This window comes from Pan paniscus, chromosome 10 (assembly GCF_029289425.2).
Source record: "Pan paniscus chromosome 10, NHGRI_mPanPan1-v2.0_pri, whole genome shotgun sequence".
Taxonomy (NCBI): domain Eukaryota; kingdom Metazoa; phylum Chordata; class Mammalia; order Primates; family Hominidae; genus Pan; species Pan paniscus.
In genome coordinates, this window is record NC_073259.2 from 45090072 (window position 1) to 45109337 (window position 19266).

Genomic DNA, 19266 nt, shown 5'->3' on the forward strand with positions numbered 1-19266 from the left:
TTCCTGGATGACAGCGGAGGGCATGGCCTGCCAGGGTAGGCTTTGAGAGAGTAAAAATTCCAATTCAAGTATCAGAGGAGGGTGGTTTGGTTCCAAGTTTAGGCTTGGAGGTAGAAGGATGTTCAGGCAGCCAAGGACTGTAAAGCTACAAGGATTTCCTAGGCAGGTGTCTGCCTGGTTTCCAGGATGGGACACACTTCAGTCGCAAAATGGACCATCAGTGACCGGCTAGATCCCCCGCCCGGGTGGGAGGGGGTGGGACGGTCTTGGGAGAAGGGCGGAGGGCGGGGCCAGGGGCCACTTAAGGCGGAGTCCGGAGTCCGGGCGTTCTGGCAGCACCAGAGTCCTGCAGCAGAGACGGGCTGGGCTGGCACTCACCCACGACCCCCCTTCCCTGCTATGATGGTTTGTCAGTAGCAGGTCCTAGACACCCCCCGCCCGCTCCCGGGGCACGTGGGCAGAGCTAGCAGCAGCCAGGTGCACGGAGCCACAAGAGCTCTAGGGCACTCTGGGGGCAGCTCTGCCTGCTGCCCTCTCTGGTGCCTGTGGAGATGCCTAACTGACAGGAGAGTTAGTGAGGACAAGAACGCTCCCTTTTGGCCGAGGTCCGCTGTATCCATGGCTCTCCTGACCAATCTACTGCCCCTGTGCTGCTTGGCACTTCTGGCGCTGCCAGCCCAGAGCTGCGGGCCGGGCCGGGGGCCGGTTGGCCGGCGCCGCTATGCGCGCAAGCAGCTCGTGCCGCTACTCTACAAGCAATTTGTGCCCGGCGTGCCAGAGCGGACCCTGGGCGCCAGTGGGCCAGCGGAGGGGAGGGTGGCAAGGGGCTCCGAGCGCTTCCGGGACCTCGTGCCCAACTACAACCCCGACATCATCTTCAAGGATGAGGAGAACAGTGGAGCCGATCGCCTGATGACCGAGGTAAGGAGGGCCTCTCCCTACCTGCGCCAGGGCACTGCCAGCTCCTCCGTTTTCCTATGGCAGCCCAGGTGGGTGAGTCCAGCTTCACCTACAGAGAGTTTAGCCTTAGAGATTTCCCTTGTCACCAGCCCCAGGGGGGAAAAAATCCTTGCTGGCTGGACAGAGTAATTAGGACGGATCCCGACTAGAATAGTCTGGGATGGGGAGGGGAGGAGGGACTGACTAGTGAGAGTGAAGCTGGGAGAGGCAGCGAGGGCGGGGAAAGGAGGATGGCGGCAGGCGAGACGGGAAATGGCTGAGGCGTGGACCGGGGGTCAGCCACCCAGCCAGGCAGGAAGGGCTGGGGTGAGCTGGGGGCCAGGAGCTGGCTAGGCAGCAGATAGAAGCCTGGCTCCTGACCTGATTGTAGAAAAGCTCTGTGGGCCGAAAAGAAGAGACTGAAAAGGGCTGGGACAGGGGTGGCCAAGGGTCAGGTCACCAGACCATCTACCTGAGGAGGGGCTGGGCGGACATTGCTTTTGGCATGGGAAACGTGTCCTAGAACCAGGACACATCTATTCTAGGGTCTATTCTAGGGCTATCCTAGGGTCTAAACGATAATCTTGGGGTTAAAAAGTAATCCTCAGTGAGAATAACAGATGGACCCACCTGAGAATCAGAGGGCTCCTAAGTCTTCCAAGCTCTGCCTATCTCAGGGGCTTTCCTTGGAATTACATAATTAGGATAAATTCAACTACCATTTTTGAGCATTGGAACCACCTAGAGTGAGGTGGAAGAGAAGGACCACCTCTGGTGAGTGATTTATTTTTTATTTTTTGTAGAGACGGGGTCTTGCCATGTTGCCTAGGCTAGTCTTGAACTCCTGAGCTCAAGGGATCCTCCCACCTCGGCCTCCCAAAGTGCTGGATTACAGGTGTGAGCCACTTCATCCAGCCTGGCCAGTGATCTTGAATGTTAGAACTGAAAGAAAACTTGGGAGATGACATTCCTCCAACCCTCCCCACCCCCACTGCCACCCTCATTTTACATCTGAGAGCTGGACTTCCCCCAGGAGGAAAAGCAATTTAAACTCTCACAATTTAAAGTGGCATGGCTGGGACTAGAATTCAGGACTCCTGATTCTAAGCCCTATATACTTTCCATTACACCACCTAATTGTGTATGGAGTGGGGAGGTGGGGGGAGAGGGAGGGGTACGGATTTCCTCTGATTAATTGCCATAGTTTTCCAGGTTACTTTGTTAGGAAAACCTGTCCAGGGAAGAAATAATTCCTTTTGCTTCTGCCCTGAAGCCTTCCTCCTACCTAGAGATGGGAAAGGGGGCATTCCTTCTTTCCTCCTTGGCCGTGGAACATTGTGGCCCTTTCCTCTGGTTGCCACCTGCAGCAGAGTGGGCAGAACAAGGGACAGGCTCAGGAGGGGCTCCGGCAGGCCTGGGAGCCCCCTCAGTCTTACTTATCTCCCACACCCTGGCTGCAAAAGGCCTCCATTGAGTTGGCTCTGCACTGGGCTGCTGCCCCCGCAGGTCAGGGCCTCGGGGCCTCCTTAGGGGACGAAACGACAAAGTTGGAAGGAGCTACCACTTTTCCTGTTTTCCCCCCACCCAACCCCAACTCTGCGGGGTGGAGGAGACTAGAGAAGGAGAGGGGAAAAGTGTCTTTCTGTTAGGAGAAAACCAAGTCCGAGGTGAGAGGTCGGAGGGGAAAGAAAAAAAGGAAGCTGTCCCTCTGCCCCTCCTCCCGCGGTGTCCCTGCTATGGTGCGCGCCAAGGTCTCCCGCTCCCAGGCTGGAGCGGCCAAGATAACTGTGGTCTCACTCCCCCAGGTGCAGGCTTCCAGCCGCAGCTTCTTTTCCTCTTCTCCACTCTCACCCTGCAGGGGGCTCCCCAGATCCGCACAAGGAGACCGTTATTCTCAGGTGCTACTCCCACGCCCTTCTGGGCTGCATCTAGAGCAGAGATGGGAGAGATAGGGGCTCTCCGGACTGGCAGAGCCTTAGCTGGAACTGGGAAGACTGGCCGCGCGGGGGGAGGGGACCTAGCCGGACGGAGCAGGGATTGGGGGCGCGGCTTTCTGCCCTTTCCTCTCCCTGAGCCGGGGCGGCTGAAAAGCGCCTTTGTGGCCGGAGCTGCTGAGTCCGCTTCTCCCAGCGCGTTCCCGGCCTGGGCTCAGGATTCTCGCTCGGTTAAGTCATCCCGGATAATGGCCATTGTACTTCGCGCAACCCCCGCCACCCCAATCCTTTTTCCAGCAGCCTTGATCCCGCACAGCTCCTCTTGGGCACCTCTCTGGGGGGCACCCAGAGCACGAAGGGGTTAATGCTAAGGGCCCAAAGGAGGAGGAGGAAGGAAGGAAGGAAGCGATGCCCGGTGCCAGGGAAGGCAATGAAACAAAAGATGAATCAGGCGGAGGGAGGGGAGCCGGTGCCTGGGGCGGGGGCCAGGCTCAAACAGGGGCTCCCCGGGAGCAACCAGGCCCTCCCTGACCACGCTTCCATTCGCCCTCCTAACTCTGTCCTTCTCCCAGGTTGAGCCGCTGTCCCTGAACCAATAGGGGTGAGGGACGGGCATTAAAAATGGGGAAGGAGCTAGGTATGGGCACCCCCTCTCAACCTCAGAGGTGACCCCACAGTTCTCCAACGACATCCTGGGAACAGAGTGCAGATTGGTGACTACCATCGACTCAGATTCTCATTTCTCCAGGACACTCAAAAGCTGGGAAGGGTAAGAGTAGGGCCGGAATAACAAAGAATCAACCCTCCTATCCAGGTCCCTTTTGCCCCAAGGGTGGTGGTGGGGAGACTGACTCCTTTATTCCCCGCCAGCGTTGTAAGGAGCGGGTGAACGCTTTGGCCATTGCCGTGATGAACATGTGGCCCGGAGTGCGCCTACGAGTGACTGAGGGCTGGGACGAGGACGGCCACCACGCTCAGGATTCACTCCACTACGAAGGCCGTGCTTTGGACATCACTACGTCTGACCGCGACCGCAACAAGTATGGGTTGCTGGCGCGCCTCGCAGTGGAAGCCGGCTTCGACTGGGTCTACTACGAGTCCCGCAACCACGTCCACGTGTCGGTCAAAGCTGGTACAGTAGGAGGAGGGTGGTAAAATCCGCCCAAAGGGGGCTCCCTCCGGGAAACTGAGTCTGCAGTAGTCCTGTTGCCACCCTAGGGGAGACCAAGCGGGCTTTAGTGTTGAAAACCACCCGTCCAGGCCGAGGCGGTGCCTCACGCCTCTAATCCCAGCACTTTGGGAGGCCGAGGAGGGCGGATCACTTGAGGTCAGGAGTTCGAGATCAGCCTAGCCAACACGGTGAAATCCCGTCTCTATTATAAATACGAAAATTAGTTGGGCGTGGTGGTGTATGCCTGTAATCCCGGCTACTCGTGAGGCTGAGGCACGAGAATCACTTGAACCCGGGAGGTAGAAGTTGCAGTGAGACGAGATGGCGCCACTGCACTCCATCTACTGGGCGACAGAGCGAGATTCTATCTCAAAATACATACATACATACATACATACATACATAGAAAAGAAAAGAAAAAGGAAAAGAAAAGAAAGAAAAACCGCCCTTCCTTTTCTGCCCAGGTTGGGGCCAGTCAGATTAACGGAAAATTGTGTTGTCCATGACTGGCGATATCTGCGCTGGCCTTGAGAATCATTCTGGAACCGCTGGTCTTGATTCAATCCTCCCTGTGGTTGTTCCCTGCAGATAACTCACTGGCGGTCCGGGCGGGCGGCTGCTTTCCGGGAAATGCAACTGTGCGCCTGTGGAGCGGCGAGCGGAAGGGGCTGCGGGAACTGCACCGCGGAGACTGGGTTTTGGCGGCCGATGCGTCAGGCCGGGTGGTGCCCACGCCGGTGCTGCTCTTCCTGGACCGGGACTTGCAGCGCCGGGCTTCATTTGTGGCTGTGGAGACCGAGTGGCCTCCACGCAAACTGTTGCTCACGCCCTGGCACCTGGTGTTTGCCGCTCGAGGGCCGGCGCCCGCGCCAGGCGACTTTGCACCGGTGTTCGCGCGCCGGCTACGCGCTGGGGACTCGGTGCTGGCGCCCGGCGGGGATGCGCTTCGGCCAGCGCGCGTGGCCCGTGTGGCGCGGGAGGAAGCCGTGGGCGTGTTCGCGCCGCTCACCGCGCACGGGACGCTGCTGGTGAACGATGTCCTGGCCTCGTGCTACGCGGTTCTGGAGAGTCACCAGTGGGCGCACCGCGCTTTTGCCCCTTTGAGACTGCTGCACGCGCTAGGGGCGCTGCTCCCCGGCGGGGCCGTCCAGCCGACTGGCATGCATTGGTACTCTCGGCTCCTCTACCGCTTAGCGGAGGAGCTACTGGGCTGAGCGTCCCAGGCATAGAAACCTCGAAGCGCCCGAGGAAACGAGGGCCTGCTGGCTGAGATATGGGGCTGTGGACAGCAGACGATGCCGACTGGAAGGGAGGGAGAGGGAGGGGGAGGGAGAAAATGGGGCTATGCCTGGCTTAGGGGCAACCTCGTACTGGGAGGAGGTGATACCGGGTCCTAGGTAGGTAGGGCTGATGGTGCGCACTCCTTAAAGAGGACTATTTAGCCTCTCCCCCAGTGCTTCAGCCCCACCTGATAATTTTATTTTATTTCTTATTTATAAATTGTAATATAATGATTCCCTTGCCCAGCTTGCCAAGGTGAGGGGCTGGGGCATGGCATTAACACTGTCTGACACAGCCAGCCAGTCTGACATCTGACGTTTTCCTACAAGGTGGGCTAATAAAGGGAAGGCTTTCAGGAGCTTACTGGAAAACACTTCCATTCAGAGGGTGATTCACCTCCAGAGAGGGGGAGAAAGGTGGCCAACCTGAGTTAACAGCTTACTTCCGGCTCCCCCTCCTTCCTCAGCAGGGTCTTTGGGACCCTTTTCCTCCCTTCAGAAGGGGCATCCCAACCCATAAGCAACAGAGCCCACAAGAGTCGTACCCTTTTCCAGGCTGCTGTTTCCGTCTCCCACCCAGAGAGGACCAGCATTTCGCTCCTGCGGCTGAAGGGTCCAGGGTCGTCCCAGGTGGGAAAGACTGTGCACACCTCTTCTCTGTTTATAGGGGCTCCAGCAGGGGCTCAGGCCCCTATGAGTACTGATACTCAAAGCATCTAGTCCCCTATTGTTAGCCAGTAGTCCTGGTCCCCATCCTACCCTGGTGGCAGGGCCTGGATGGGGTGGATGTTTTTTCTGATATGCCACTGGGCCAACTGATGATCCATGGGAAACCTGGGTAATAATTTGCAATCGTCACATAGTCATGGCCTGAAAAAGGAGGGGGGCACAGTAAGAGGCTGGAATATTTCCTTACTGAAGGGCTGCTCAGAGAGAGAGAATGGATTCAGCCTGGGTGTATGTGGGGGAAGTAGATTCCCTAAACAAGGGCATATCAGCATTGCAACCCGAGCTCCCCTCCTGATCGCTGGCCCTGATTGTTGTTTCTACTGGCTTGGTCTTCAGCGCCTCCTCCTCCCTCTCCCATTATCACCAGCTCTACTTCCCTAGCCTGGGTGTTTTTGGAACCTTTAGGTTCCAACGCAGTAGACACCTGGAATCCAGGCAGGCAGGTGCCCCTGAGTTAGGAATGGAAGCTCTGGAGGAAGCTGGGCTGCTCCAGAAGGGAAGTGTCTTGGGTGGAGGTGAGGCGGGGAGGAGGAAATAGTCGGGGATTTTTGGTACCACCCGGAGCTCGCCCTTGCCAGTAGCCGCTGTGCGCTCCCATCGCACAGGGTCCCTGCTATACACCGCCCTCTGGTGGCCTTCAAGAGAATTCTAGGCCTATGCATATGGTTCTCTGAAACGGAAGGCAAGTGGTCTCAGACATGGAAGGGTGTACTGGACCTGCGCAAAGGAGCCCGCTCCCAGGAGGGAGAGATGATGGGTGGGCCTTGTTAAGCTGCCAGCGCTGAGTCACACATATCAGGAGCTGTCAAGGAGTCCACCTGCTTCTCCTTGGGAAAGTCGTTCCAAACCATGGCACTTTTACATCACTCCTACCTAGTTTAGCTCTGTGGTTCCTGGAAGCTGCAGATGCCCTACTAGTATACCTGTAGTAGCCCAGACTTCCTTATGTATCAAAGTTGCCGCCTCATGTCCCTCACCCTCATGACCCTTGAGTTCAATTTGTCAAGGAGGTGAAAGCATAATAGGGTTCCAGGTAGTGCTTGATAAAGGCAATATTTGGAAGCAGGTCAAGTTTACCTTTAGTGTCCTTCCACCCACCGCTGCCCTCAACCCACACTGAGGCTCTGTTGCCACCTTTGTTTTTCCGGGTCTCAGAAACACATCCCAAGCTGTGGACCTTTCCTACTTTCTAAACCTGCCCTTGTCTCTTTTTATCAGATCTGGTGCCTTCCTGTCATGTCACCACAGGTGATGACTAATCCGATAAATGAATTAGTTGTCCTATGTTGATGGGCTCCTTGGTTTTACTGCCCTTCCCAGGTAATCAGGTAATGCATATATATATATACATGTATTTTTTAAAGAGACAGGATCTCGCTCTGTTACCCACGCTGGAGTGCAGTGGTGTGACCTTGGTTCCCTGTAGCTTCAACCTCCTGGGCTCAAGCAATCCTCCCACCTCAGCCTCTCAAGTAGCTGGGACTACAGGTGCATGCCGCTATGCCTGGCTAATGTTTGTATTTTCTGTAGAGACAGAGTCTTGCTACATTGCCCAGGCTGGTCTTGAACTCCTGGGCTCCTGCCTTTGCCCCACAAAGTGCTGGAATTACAGGTGTGAGCCCCTGTGCCCAGCAGTAATACATATATCTTAAAGTTTTAACCTTTAACCATAAAATCATAATGGTGATGATTCCTAGCACTGTAATAAGTTAGCTAGGGAGATATTTCAGGACAAGGAGAACTCATTGGTTTCCCTTAAACTACATCCTGTAAGTAACTTTCTAGGCTTGAGGCTTACCTCTCAACCCTCACTTCCTCCCTTTATTATCTTTATTCCTTTGAGGCCCCTCCTAACTCTCAAAAAAAAAAATCCATGACTTGCCTTCAAGCGGCAATGTGCACCATCTCGGTGCAGCAGGTGGGCATATTCACTTGGCCATGCAACACCTCCCAATTGCAGCACCTTTCACCATCAACAAAATAGGCGATGATGATTTGGCTTAGAAGTCAACTAGATCTGGGGATAATGATACCTCCGTGACAGGATGGTTGAGAAGGATTGTGCTGGATGTGGAGTAGGCGCTCAGTAAATGTTTTCTATTCTTTGGCCACTTCTGACTGACTTTGCTGCCTTCCGATCACTTCTTTCCTCACCACTCCACTAAAAGCATCAGTCGTGCAAACTTTCTGGGGTTTTGTCACAGCACTTTCAGAAGCTGGAGGTATACTAGCAGCATTTCTGTAGTAGTCCAGACTTCCTTACATACAGAAGTTGACTCTTCATGTCCCTCATCTTTGTGACCCTTGAGCTCAGTAGTCAAGGAGGTGAAAGCATAATGGGGTTCCAGGTAGTGCCTGAAACTACTTTTCTGAAGAAGTATAATTAAAAGTAATCTTGTTTTGAGAATTTATGAAGCATTTTGTGATCACCCTGGCAATACCTCTCTGCATATTGAGAAATCAGAGTTGAGAACCACTGCCTAAAAGTTATAAGTGACCTGTTTATCTGCCCAGAATCCAGTCTTTTATTCCTTCTTTCCTTTCTTCAAGCAGGATTTACTGAACATCTGCAGTGTAGCCCTGTATTCCCCACTGAAAAACACAAAAGGTTAAGAAACAGCTTCTTCCCTGGAGAAGTATACATAAACACAGAAAATATTTAACATTGTTACTTAATTTGGATGAGCTGAACCGGTGGTAAATGCCATATTAGTACAGAGAAGGCCTTGTGGAGAAAGGAGGGCCTGACTAGGATGTTGAAGCATGTGTAGGTGGAGGAGACTGGAAAGGGCATTCCAGGCAGAAGGAACATCATGAGCAAGGACTCGGAATCTGAGATGAAGCTGTGCAACTTATTTAGAGCAGAAGACTGGAAGTGTAACAATATGTAGTAATGGTTACTGAGCATTTAAGATATGCCAGGCCCTGCTCTGATATTTTACCTGCATTTTCTTTTCTTTCTTTCTTTCTTTCTTTTTTTCTTTTTTTGAGACGGAGTTTCATTCTTGTTGCCCAGGCTGGAGTGCAGTGGCATGATCTCGGCTCACTGCAACCTCTGCCTTCCGGGTTCAAGTTATTTTCCTGCCTCAGCCTCCCGAGTAGCTGGGATTACAGGCGCCCACCACCATGTCCGGCTAATTTTTTGTATTTTTAGTAGAGACGGGGTTGACCTCAGGTGATCCACCCGCCTCAGCCTCCCAAAGTACTGGGATTACAGGCGTGAGCCACCACACCCGACCTTTACCTGCATTTTCATTTAATCCTCACAATCACCATCTGAGATGGTGTTGCAGGAGAGGAAATTGAGACAAAGAGAGGCTTAAATCACGTGGCTAAGTTACCACAGCCAGTAAGTGGCAAAATGAAACAGGAGTAACAAGAAATAAGACTTAGGCCAGGTGCATGCCTGTAATCCCAGCACTTTGGGATGCCAAAGTGGGAGGATCACTTGAGGTCAGGGGTTCAAGACCAGCCTGGCCAACATGGTGAAACCCTGTCTCTACTAAAAATACAAAATTAGCCAGGCGTGGTGGCGGGAGCCTGTAATCCCAGCTACATGGGAGGCTGAGGCAGGAGAATCACTTGCACCTGGGAGGCAGAGGTTGCAGTGAGCTGAGATTGCGCCACTGTACTCCAGCCTGGGTAACGGAGTGAGACTCCATCTCAAAAAAAAAGAAAAAGAAAAAGGAAAAAATCAGGCTGGACAACATAATGAGACCCTGTCTTTGCAAAAAATAATTTAAAAAATTAGCCAGGTGTGGTGGTGCATGCCTGTAGTCCAAGCTATTTGGGGGGCTGAGATGGGAGGATCGCATGAGCCCAGGAGTTCAAGGTTGCAGTGAGCTATGATGACACCACTGCACTACGGCCTGGGTAACAGAGCAAGAGCTCAAAATAAATAAATAAATAAATAAATAATTTTTAAAAAAAGAAATAAGACCACCTTGATGAATGGGGCCCCACCTTGTTGGACCTTAAGCTGTTTTTCACTTTTTCTCATTTCCTTCACTGAGTCACTATAAAGTCCTCCCAGCTTTCTGACAGTTATTTCTCTCTCATTTTCATTGGCTCCCTAACTAAAGCTCTCTAGCCATCCAGTTAAGGAAACACATATATTGATACAGGTTTCTGGCAGGAATCTATGGCAGGCTGGTACGCCAACACAGAAAGCATAAGAAGACCCTTAGCTCTTTTTGGACTAGAGAAGGAGAGGGAAGATTGAACTTTGTTATGGCTGAATGTTTGTGTCTCCTCCCCCCAGCTCAAATTCATATATTGAAGCCTTAACCCCTACTGTGTCTGTATTTGGAGAAGGGGATTCTAAGGAAGTAATTAAGGTTAAATGAGGTCATAAGGGTAGGGCCCTGATCCTACAGGGTTAGTGCCCTTATAAGAAGAGACACCAGAGTGCTCGAGTACTCGCTCTAGCACATGCATTGAGGAAAGGCTATGTGAGGACATAGAGAGAAGGTGGCTGTCTACAAGACAGGAAGAGAGCCCTCTCCAGAAGGCACATCAGCTAGAACCTTGATCTTGGACTTCTAGCCTCCAGAACTGTGAGAAAATAAATTTCTGTTATTTAAGCCACGCAGTCTGTGGTATTTTGTTATGTTAGCTCTAGCAAACTAGTTCAAGCTTCCAGAAATATTTGAGGTAGAAAGAGACCAGTGCTGAGACAGGGTCTCTCCTTAGTGAAAGTAATCAGCTGTCCTTGAAAAATGAGCATTTCTTTCTTTCTTTCTTTTTTTTTGAGATGGAGTTTCGTTCTTGTTACCCAGGCTGGAGTGTAATGGCACGATCTCAGCTCACTGCAACCTCCGCCTCCGAGGTTCAAGTGATTCTCTTACCTCAGCCTCCCAAGTAGCTGGGATTACAGGCATCTGCCACCAAGCCCAGCTAATTTTTGTACTTTTAGTAGAGATGGGGTTTCACCATGTTGGCCAGGCTGGTCTCTAACTCTTGACCTCACGTGATCCGCCCACCTCAGCCTCCCAAAGTGCTGGGATTACAGGCATGAGCCACTGCACCCGGCTGAAAAAGGAGTATTTCTGACCTAGAAACTTCACATGGTTATTTAATTTAATTAACTATTAATTTATTTTTGAGATGGAGTCTCACTCTATCGCCCAGGCTGGAGTGCAGTGGCAAGGTCTAGGCTCACTGCAACCTCGGCCTTCTGGGTTCAAGTGATTCTCCTGCCTCAGCCTCTTAAGTAGATGGGATTACAGGCTCCCACCACCACATTCCGCTAATTTTTTAAATATATTTTTAGTACAGACTGCATTTCTTTTTTTTTTTTTTTTTTTTGAGACGGAGCCTCGCCCTGTCCCCCAGGCTGGGGTGCAGTGGTGTGATCTCCGCTCACTGCAAGCTCCACCTCCCAGGTTCACGCCATTCTCCTGCCTCAGCCTCCCTAGTAGCTGGGACTACAGGGGCCCGCCACCACACCCGGCTAATTGTATTTTTAGTAGAGACGTGGTTTCACCGTGTTAGCCAGGATGGTCTGGATCTCCTGACCTCGTGATCTGCCCGACTAGGCCTCCCAAAGTGCTGGGATTACAGGCGTGAGCCACCGCGTCTGGCCAGTACAGACTGCATTTCACCATGTTGGCCAGGCTGGTCTTGAACTCCTGACCTCAAGTAATCCGCCCACCTCAGCCTCCCAAAGTGCTGGAATTACAGGTGTGAGCCACCTCGCCGGGCCTTTTTAAAAAAAAAGAAAAAAGAAAAACAGAAAAAATTATTTATTTATTCATTTATTTATTTTGAGACAGGGTCTCATTCCCATCACCCAGGTGGGAGTGCTGTGGCATGATCACGGCTCATTGCAGCCTCAACCTCTCAGGCTTAAGAGATCCTCCTGCCTTATTTTTTGATTTTTTGGTAGAGATGAGGTCTCACTATGTTGTCCAGGCTGGTCTGGAATTCCTGGGCTCAAGCAATCCCCCTGCTTAAGACTCCCAAAGTGCTGGGATTACAGGTGTGAGCCACTGCACCCAGCTATTTATTTGTTGAGAAAGAGTCTCACTATGTTGCCCAGGCTAGAGTTCAGGGGCGCAGTCATGGATCACTGCAGCCTTGACCTCCCTGGCTCAAATGATCCTCCCACCTCAGCCTTCTGAGTAGCTAGGACTATAGGTGCATGCCACCACACCTGGCTAATTTTTGTATTTTTTGTAGAGACAGGGTCTCACTATGTTGTTTATGGTTGGTCTCAAACTCCTGGCCTCAAGTGATTCTCCCACTTTGGCCCGCCAAAGTGCTGGGATTACAGGCATGAGCCACTGCACCTGGCCTACATGTTTATTTTATTTTATTCTAATTTTTTTTAAAAAAAGCATAGGCATGGTGGCTCACGCCTGTAACCCCAGCACTTTGGGAGGTCAAGGCGGGCGGATCACCTGAAGCCGGGAGTTCCAGACCAGCCTGACCAACATGGAGAAACCCTGTCTCTACTAAAGATACAAAATTAGCCAGGCATGGTGGTGCATGCCTGTAATCCTGGCTACTCAGGAAGCTGAGGCAGGAGAATCACTTGAACCCGGGAGGTGGAGGTTGCGGTGAGCCGAGATGGTGCCATTGCACTCCAACCTGGGCAACAAGAGCGAAACTCCATCTCAAAAAAAAAAAAAAAAAAAAGGGATGGGGTCTTCTTATGTTGCCCAGGCTGGTCTCAAGCTCTTGAGCTCAAGTGATCCTCCCACCTTGGCCTCCCAAAGTGTTGGGGTTACAGGCGTGAGCCACCAGGCCTTGCCTACATGTTTATTTTTGACTGTGCTTTTGTGGTCTGTGTAATATTGGAGGGAGATTTCCTCTTTGGTTGGAAGACTGAGGCAGCTATCACGGGAAAGAAGGTGGTCAGGGTCTATTTCCCTGCAAGGAATTTTGTGGCCAATTAGCACATTGTCATTGTTGTTGTCTCTTTATGTGACTTGGTGGATGTATACAAATAAGCATCTCCCTGAGAGGAGGTTATTTTCAGTTCATTAAGATTTCATGAGTGCCTACTATGTGTCTATTATTGTGCTGTGTGATGGAGATAGTACAATAGAGGCAGGCAGGGACACAATCCCTTCTCCCCATGGCTCTTATAGTTCATCTGGCAAGACAAGCATAAATGGTTAGAGGTTGTTGAATGTGGTAACAAGTGACATTAGACTGAGACCTGAAAGATGAGTGTGAGTTGTGCAAGAGGGAACAGCATGTGCAAAAGGCTGGATTTGGGGAGCAAGAGTAAGATGAATCTGAGGAGCATCAAAGGAGCATCAGCAAGTTCAGTGTAGCTAGAGGGCGATGTGATCTGGGTCTTGTATTTCCCAGGCTGGAGTGCAGTGGTGCCACCATAGCTCACTGAAGCCTGGAATGCCTGAGCTCAAGCCACCCTCCTGCCTCAGCCTGCTGAATAACTTGTAGCTAGGACTACAGGCATGAACTAACTTTGTTTTTCTTTTTGTAGAGATGGGGTCTCACTATGTTGCCTAAGCTGGTCTTGAATTATTGGACTCAAGCAATCCTCCCACCTTGGCCTCCCAAAGCACTGGGATTATAGGTGTGATGTAGTGCACTCAGCCTGCTTTAAGGATTTTGAATATTGTCCTAAAGATGAAAAGCAATTGTAATATTTGAAGCAAGGGAATAATCCTGCTGAGAGGAATAATCAAACTTGCATTTTAAAAGGGAAACTGAGGCCGGGCATGGTGGCTCATGCCTGTAATCCCAGCACTTTGGGAGGCTGAGGTGGGCGGATCACCTGAGGTAGGAAGTTCAAGACCAGCCTGACCAACATGGAGAAACCCCCTCTCTACTAAAAGTACAAAATTCGCTGGGTGCGGTGGCACATGCCTGTAATCCCAGGTATTCGGAAGGCTGAGGCAGGAGAATTGCTTGAACCCAGAGGCGAAGTTTGCGGTGAGCTGAGATCGTGCCATTGCACTCCAGCCTGAGCAACAAGAGCGAAACTCTGTCTCAAAACAAACAAAACAACAACAACAACAACAACGAAAGACAAAAAAACATGGTTGGGTGTGGTGGCTCACTCCTGTAATCCCAACACTTTGGGAAGCTGAGGCAGACGTGTCACAGAGGTCGGGAGTTTGAGACCAGCCTGACCAACATGGTGAAACTCTGTGTCTACTGAAAAAATACAAAACTTAGCTAGGCGTGGTGGCAAGCGCCTATAATCCCAGCTATTCAGGGAAACTGGCAATTGGATAAGCCTTATTTATTTATTTATTTATCTATCTACTTATTTATTATTATTATTTTCGATGGAGTCTTTTTGCCCTTGTTGCCCAGGCTGGAGTGCAATGGCGTGATCTCAGCTCACTGCAACCTCTGCCTCCTGGGTTCAAGCAATTCTCCTGCCTCAGCCTCCCAAGTAGCTGGGATTACAGGCATGTGCCATCACACCCGGCTAATTTTGTATTTTTAGTAGAGACGGAGTTTCACCATGTTGGTCAGGCTGGTCTCAAACTCCTGACCTCAGGTGATCCACCTGCCTCAGCATCCCAAAGTGTTGGGATTACAGGTGTGAGCTACCACACTTGGTTGGATAGGACTTTTTAGATAGCCCTTATCCCTGTGTAGATTGGTCCTCGGTTGAGCATTTGAATGTCCTTGCTCTAGTTTCAATCACAAGAAGGAAATGCTCCCACTCCCACACGGAGTGTGTTATGGGAGCAGATGGTGGGAGCAGTGTAGAGAAATTGGAGCAGGATAGGATAGGATAGGAACTGAACAGAATTGAAGGTGATACCACCAGCCCTGGCTTTGCTTCTCTCAGAAACCTAAACGGTGTCTTAACATCTCTCCTCGGGACTGCAAAACCTAAGAACACAGTTGTCTGATTTCAAACCATATGATGTCCAAACAGAAGTCCTTTGAACTGGGTACTTCTTCTCTGCTATTCTCTTTTGCTTTCCAGCCATCCGTTCAGCAGTGCCTTGGCTTAGCTTGGAGCTGAAGGCCACAAGCTGAGATAGAGCTGTCACCCTAAGAACCAGGCCTGGGGTGAACATTGCAGCTGCCCAGGGAACAGCTGGTTAAGCCCCCAGCAGCTGCAGCAGCTGGGATTCTACCCAACATTTGATCTGGGATTAATCCCATTTCCTCCACACACATCCCGTCCTTGTTCTAATCCCTGGCTAGTCTATAGTATCTTGCAGAATCTTTGAGAATAGATATTGCAGATCTCTTCCTTAAATAGGCTGAAGACAAAGTCACCCACCTTCTCCTTCTCTTGGAAGCAGCTGGCCCAAAGCACCTTAGGACCACTACAGAAAGGAGGATATAGGTTTCTCGCTCTCTCTGCCCCCTTTCCCTCTCTATATATTTCAATAAATTGACTAGGATGGAGTAGTCTTTAAATTGTCTGATTTTCAATAACTTAGAATTGTCCAAAGATGAAGGGACTTCTTTGTTGAGACGGGAGGAGTATTTCCTTTATCTTTGAAAGATTGTACCAAGGCCTAGAAACTATTGGTGGGGTGTCTGGGGAGGATCAAACATCATGCCAGTGGTTGTCACTTTTAAACTGATTGCTTCTCACTTAACTGTGATTCTACAGTTAAAAACAATAGGGCTATATATTCTGCTTGGTTCCTATTCACCAGCTGTGTGGTCTTGAGTAAACAGAGGCTACCATTAGGTACTTCCATGAAGTTGGAAATGAAGAGGTGCTCTGAGATTTAAACAAGGCGAATCAACACAAGAAGGCACAAGGCAGTTCCTCCCAGATCCAAACCTGACTCTCTCCCTTCCACAAATATTTATTAAGCCCCTGCAAATACTAATAGGCATTGTACCATGTTAAGGATTTTGATATCTTTCTAGAGACATAGGCAGTCATTTTAGTGGAATAAATTAATTTAATTAGGTTTTAGCTTGGAGGAGTAGTCTGATCAAATTTGGATTTTATTTTATTTATAGATGGAGTCTCGCTCTGTCACCAGGTTGGAGTGCAGTGGCGCAATCTCGGCTCACTGCAAGCTCCTCCTCCTGGGTTCAAGCGATTCTCGTGCCTCAACCTCCCGAGTAGCTGGGATTACAGGGATGCGCCACCACGCCCAGCTAGTTTTTTGTATTTTTAGTAGAGACGGGGGTTTCACCATGTTGGCCAGGATGGTCTCGATCTCCTGACCTCGTGATCCAGCCGCCTTGGCCTCCCAAAGTGCTGGGATTACAGGCGTGAGCCACCATGCTGGCAAAATTTGCATTTTAAAAAGATCACTCTTTTAGCTGGTAATGGTGGCGGGTGCCTATAATCCCAGTTACTCAGGAGGCTGAGGCAGGAGAATTGCTTGAACCTGGGAGGCAGAGGTTGCAGTGAGCCGAGGTCGCGCCACTGCACTCCAGCCTGGGCAACAAGAACGAAACTCCATCTCAAAAAAAAAAAAAAAAAAAAGAAGAAGTGGCCCAGCAGAGAGGGAGTAGGGGAATAAACATTCCAACCTTCTCTCCTCTATCTTCCAGTCTGTGGCCAAACGCTTCCTATTAGCTAAAGCTAGCTGGAAGCCAGAGGGCATTACTGCTGTCTATAAAGGTCAGCCTTCCAGGAGCAAATGCAGGATGAAGAAGGGTAAAGGAAGATCTGGAGGGGTAAATGGAAAATGTGAGTTAATAAGAACCAGAACTCTAATGTCTGAGTCTTTAGAGAAGGGTCTTCAGATTAGAAAGAACATGACCATGACAGGGAGCACCTGAAAATAACTTATTAGCTAATTTAAATCTAAGAAGCATGGCAGTTTGCATTTTAAATTAAAAAAAAATTGGTGCTATGACTGAAATTCAAGTTGCATTTTATCTTAAATCTGTGTTTACATTTTTTTTTTTTTTTTGAGATGGAGTCTCACTCTGTCGCCCAGGCTGGAATGCAGTGGCGCGATCTTGGCTCGCTGCAACCTCCACCTCCCAGGTTCAAGCAATTCTCTGCCTCAGCCTCCCGAGTAGCTGGGATTACAGGTGCCCACCACCACGCCCAGCTAATTTTTGTATTTTTAGTAGAGATTGGGTTTCACCATCTTGGACAGGCTGGTCTTTTTTTTTTTTTTGAGCTAGAGTCTTGTTCTGTCACCCAGGCTGGAGTGCAGTGGCACAATCTCAGCTCACTGCAAGCTCCGCCTCCCGGGTTCACGCCCTTCTCCTGCCTCAGCCTCCCGAGTAGCTGGGACTACAGGCGCCCGCCACCACGCCCGGCTAATATTTTTTGTATTTTTAGTAGAGACGAGGTTTCACTGTGTTAGCCAGGATGGTCTTGATCTCCTGACCTCGTGATCCGCCCATCTCGGCCTCCCAAAGTGCTGGGATTACAGGTGTGAGCCACTGCAGCCGGCCAGACAGGCTGGTCTTGAACTCCTGACCTCATGATCTACCGGCCTCCTCCTCCCAAAGTTCTGGGATTACAGGCGTGAGCCACTGCGCCCAGCAATTCACACATGATTTTTAACAGTTGATGCCAAAAATTAGATAATCATCCATTTTCCTAATTAGAAGATCCAAAACAAAAAGTATGGTTTGGCCAACTTAAGCAAACTTTTAGGAATTACATAATTAAATGTCTAATTTATAATATTTTATTTATTTATATATACTGTACACATTTAAAAGTACATAGCCTATAAAATAATAAATTGATATTATTTAACTGATTTTCCATTCTTACATTTAAAGAATAGTTTTATTCAAACTTTTATTATTAGTTTTTGAGTTAGAGTCTCGCTTTGTCGCCCAGATTGGAGTGCAGTGGTGCAATCCCGGTTCCCTGCAACCTCCGTCTACTGGGTTTGAGCAATTCTCCTGCCTCAGTCTCCTGAGTAGCTTGGATTACAGGTGTGCACCACCATGCCTGGCTAATTTTTGTACTTATAGTAGAGACAGGGTTTCACCATGTTGGTAAGGCTGGTTTCGAACTACTGACCTCACATGATCTGCCTGCCTCAGCCTCCCAAAGTGCTAGGATTACAGGCGTGAGGCACTGCGCCAGCCTTATTTTTGTTTTTGAGAGAGGGTGTCACTTTGTTGCCTAGGCTGGAGTGCAGTGGCACAAACATGGCTCATTGCAGCCTTGACCTCCCGGGCTCAAGTGATCCTCTCACCTCAGCCCCCACGAGTAGCTGGGACTATAGGCACGCACCACTATGCCTGGCTAATTTTTTTCTTTTCTTTTCTTTTCTTTTCTTTTCTTTTTTCTGAGACGGAGTCTCCCTCTGTCGCCCAGGCTGGAGGGCAGTGGTGCTATCTCGGCTGACTGCAAGCTCTGCCTCCTGGGTTCATGCCATTCTCCTGCCTCAGCCTCCCGAGTAGCTGGGACTACAGGTGCCTGCCACCACGCCGGCTATTTTTTTTTTTCGTATTTTTAGTAGGGACGGGATTTCACTGTGTTAGCCAGGATGGTCTCGATCTCCTGCCCTCGTGATCCACCCGCCTCGGCCTCCCAAAGTGCTGGAATTACAGGCGTGACCCACCGCACCTGGCTAATTTTTGTATTTTCTGTAGAGACAGGGTTTTGCCTAGGCTGGTCTCGAACTCCTCATCTCAAGTGATCTGCTCGCTTTGGCTTCTCAAAGTGCTGGGATTATAGGTGTGAGCCACTGCTCCTGGCCCCAAACTTGCATATTGATATGAAAATATTCATTTTCTTTTCTTTGCTTTTTTTTTTGAGATGGAGTTTCATTCTTGTTGCCCAGGCTGGAGTCCAATGGCGTGATCTCAGCTCACTGCAACCTCCGCCTCCTAGGTTCAAGCGAATCTCCTGCCTCAGCCTCCCGAGTAGCTGGGATTACAGGTGTGCGCCACCATGCCTGGCTAATTTTGTATTTTTAGTAGAGACAGGTTTCACCATGTTGGTCAGGTTGGTCTTGAACTCCTGACCTCAGACGATCCGCCCGCCTTGGCCTCCCAAAGTGCTGGGATTACAGGCATGAGCCACCGCGTCTGGCTAAAATACTCATTTTCAATATAAGTGCCTTTATGATTACTAGATCCTCTTTTGGAACTTAGATATGATGCCTGAAGGTGAACTCATCTTGTGGCTATGAGGCGACAAGCATAAGGGAAGAGTTAAGAGAACTGCAGGTACCAGACCTGGTATCATGGAGCAACTGGACTGATGCTGCTTACCTCCAACTTTCTTACTTGAGAAAAATAAATCCTTATTTGTTTAAGCTATTGCAACTTGGTTTTTCTGTTATTGAAGCCAAATGTGTTCTTAATATTC

At 50.2% G+C, this 19266-nt stretch overlaps 1 protein-coding gene across 1 annotated transcript; it reads left to right on the plus strand.

The window, feature by feature from the left end:
• Positions 1-308: 308 nt before the first annotated feature.
• DHH (desert hedgehog signaling molecule) lies at positions 309-13799 on the plus strand. The gene is made up of 3 exons (XM_003825827.5): positions 309-921; positions 3744-4005; positions 4633-13799. The coding sequence occupies exons 1-3, from the start codon at positions 619-621 to the stop codon at positions 5256-5258; spliced, it is 1191 nt and encodes a 396-aa protein (XP_003825875.1). The 5' UTR covers positions 309-618; the 3' UTR covers positions 5259-13799.
• The last annotated feature ends 5467 nt before the right edge of the window (positions 13800-19266 follow it).

Bases quoted from the DNA above. Each gene is read 5' to 3' on its own strand.
- DHH (XM_003825827.5), top strand. From the start codon at position 619: ATGGCTCTCCTGACCAATCTACTGCCCCTGTGCTGCTTGGCACTTCTG. The intron at 922-3,743 runs GTAAGGAGGGCC...ATTCCCCGCCAG, and splicing joins CCGATCGCCTGATGACCGAG to CGTTGTAAGGAGCGGGTGAA. The intron at 4,006-4,632 runs GTACAGTAGGAG...TGTTCCCTGCAG, and splicing joins CCACGTGTCGGTCAAAGCTG to ATAACTCACTGGCGGTCCGG.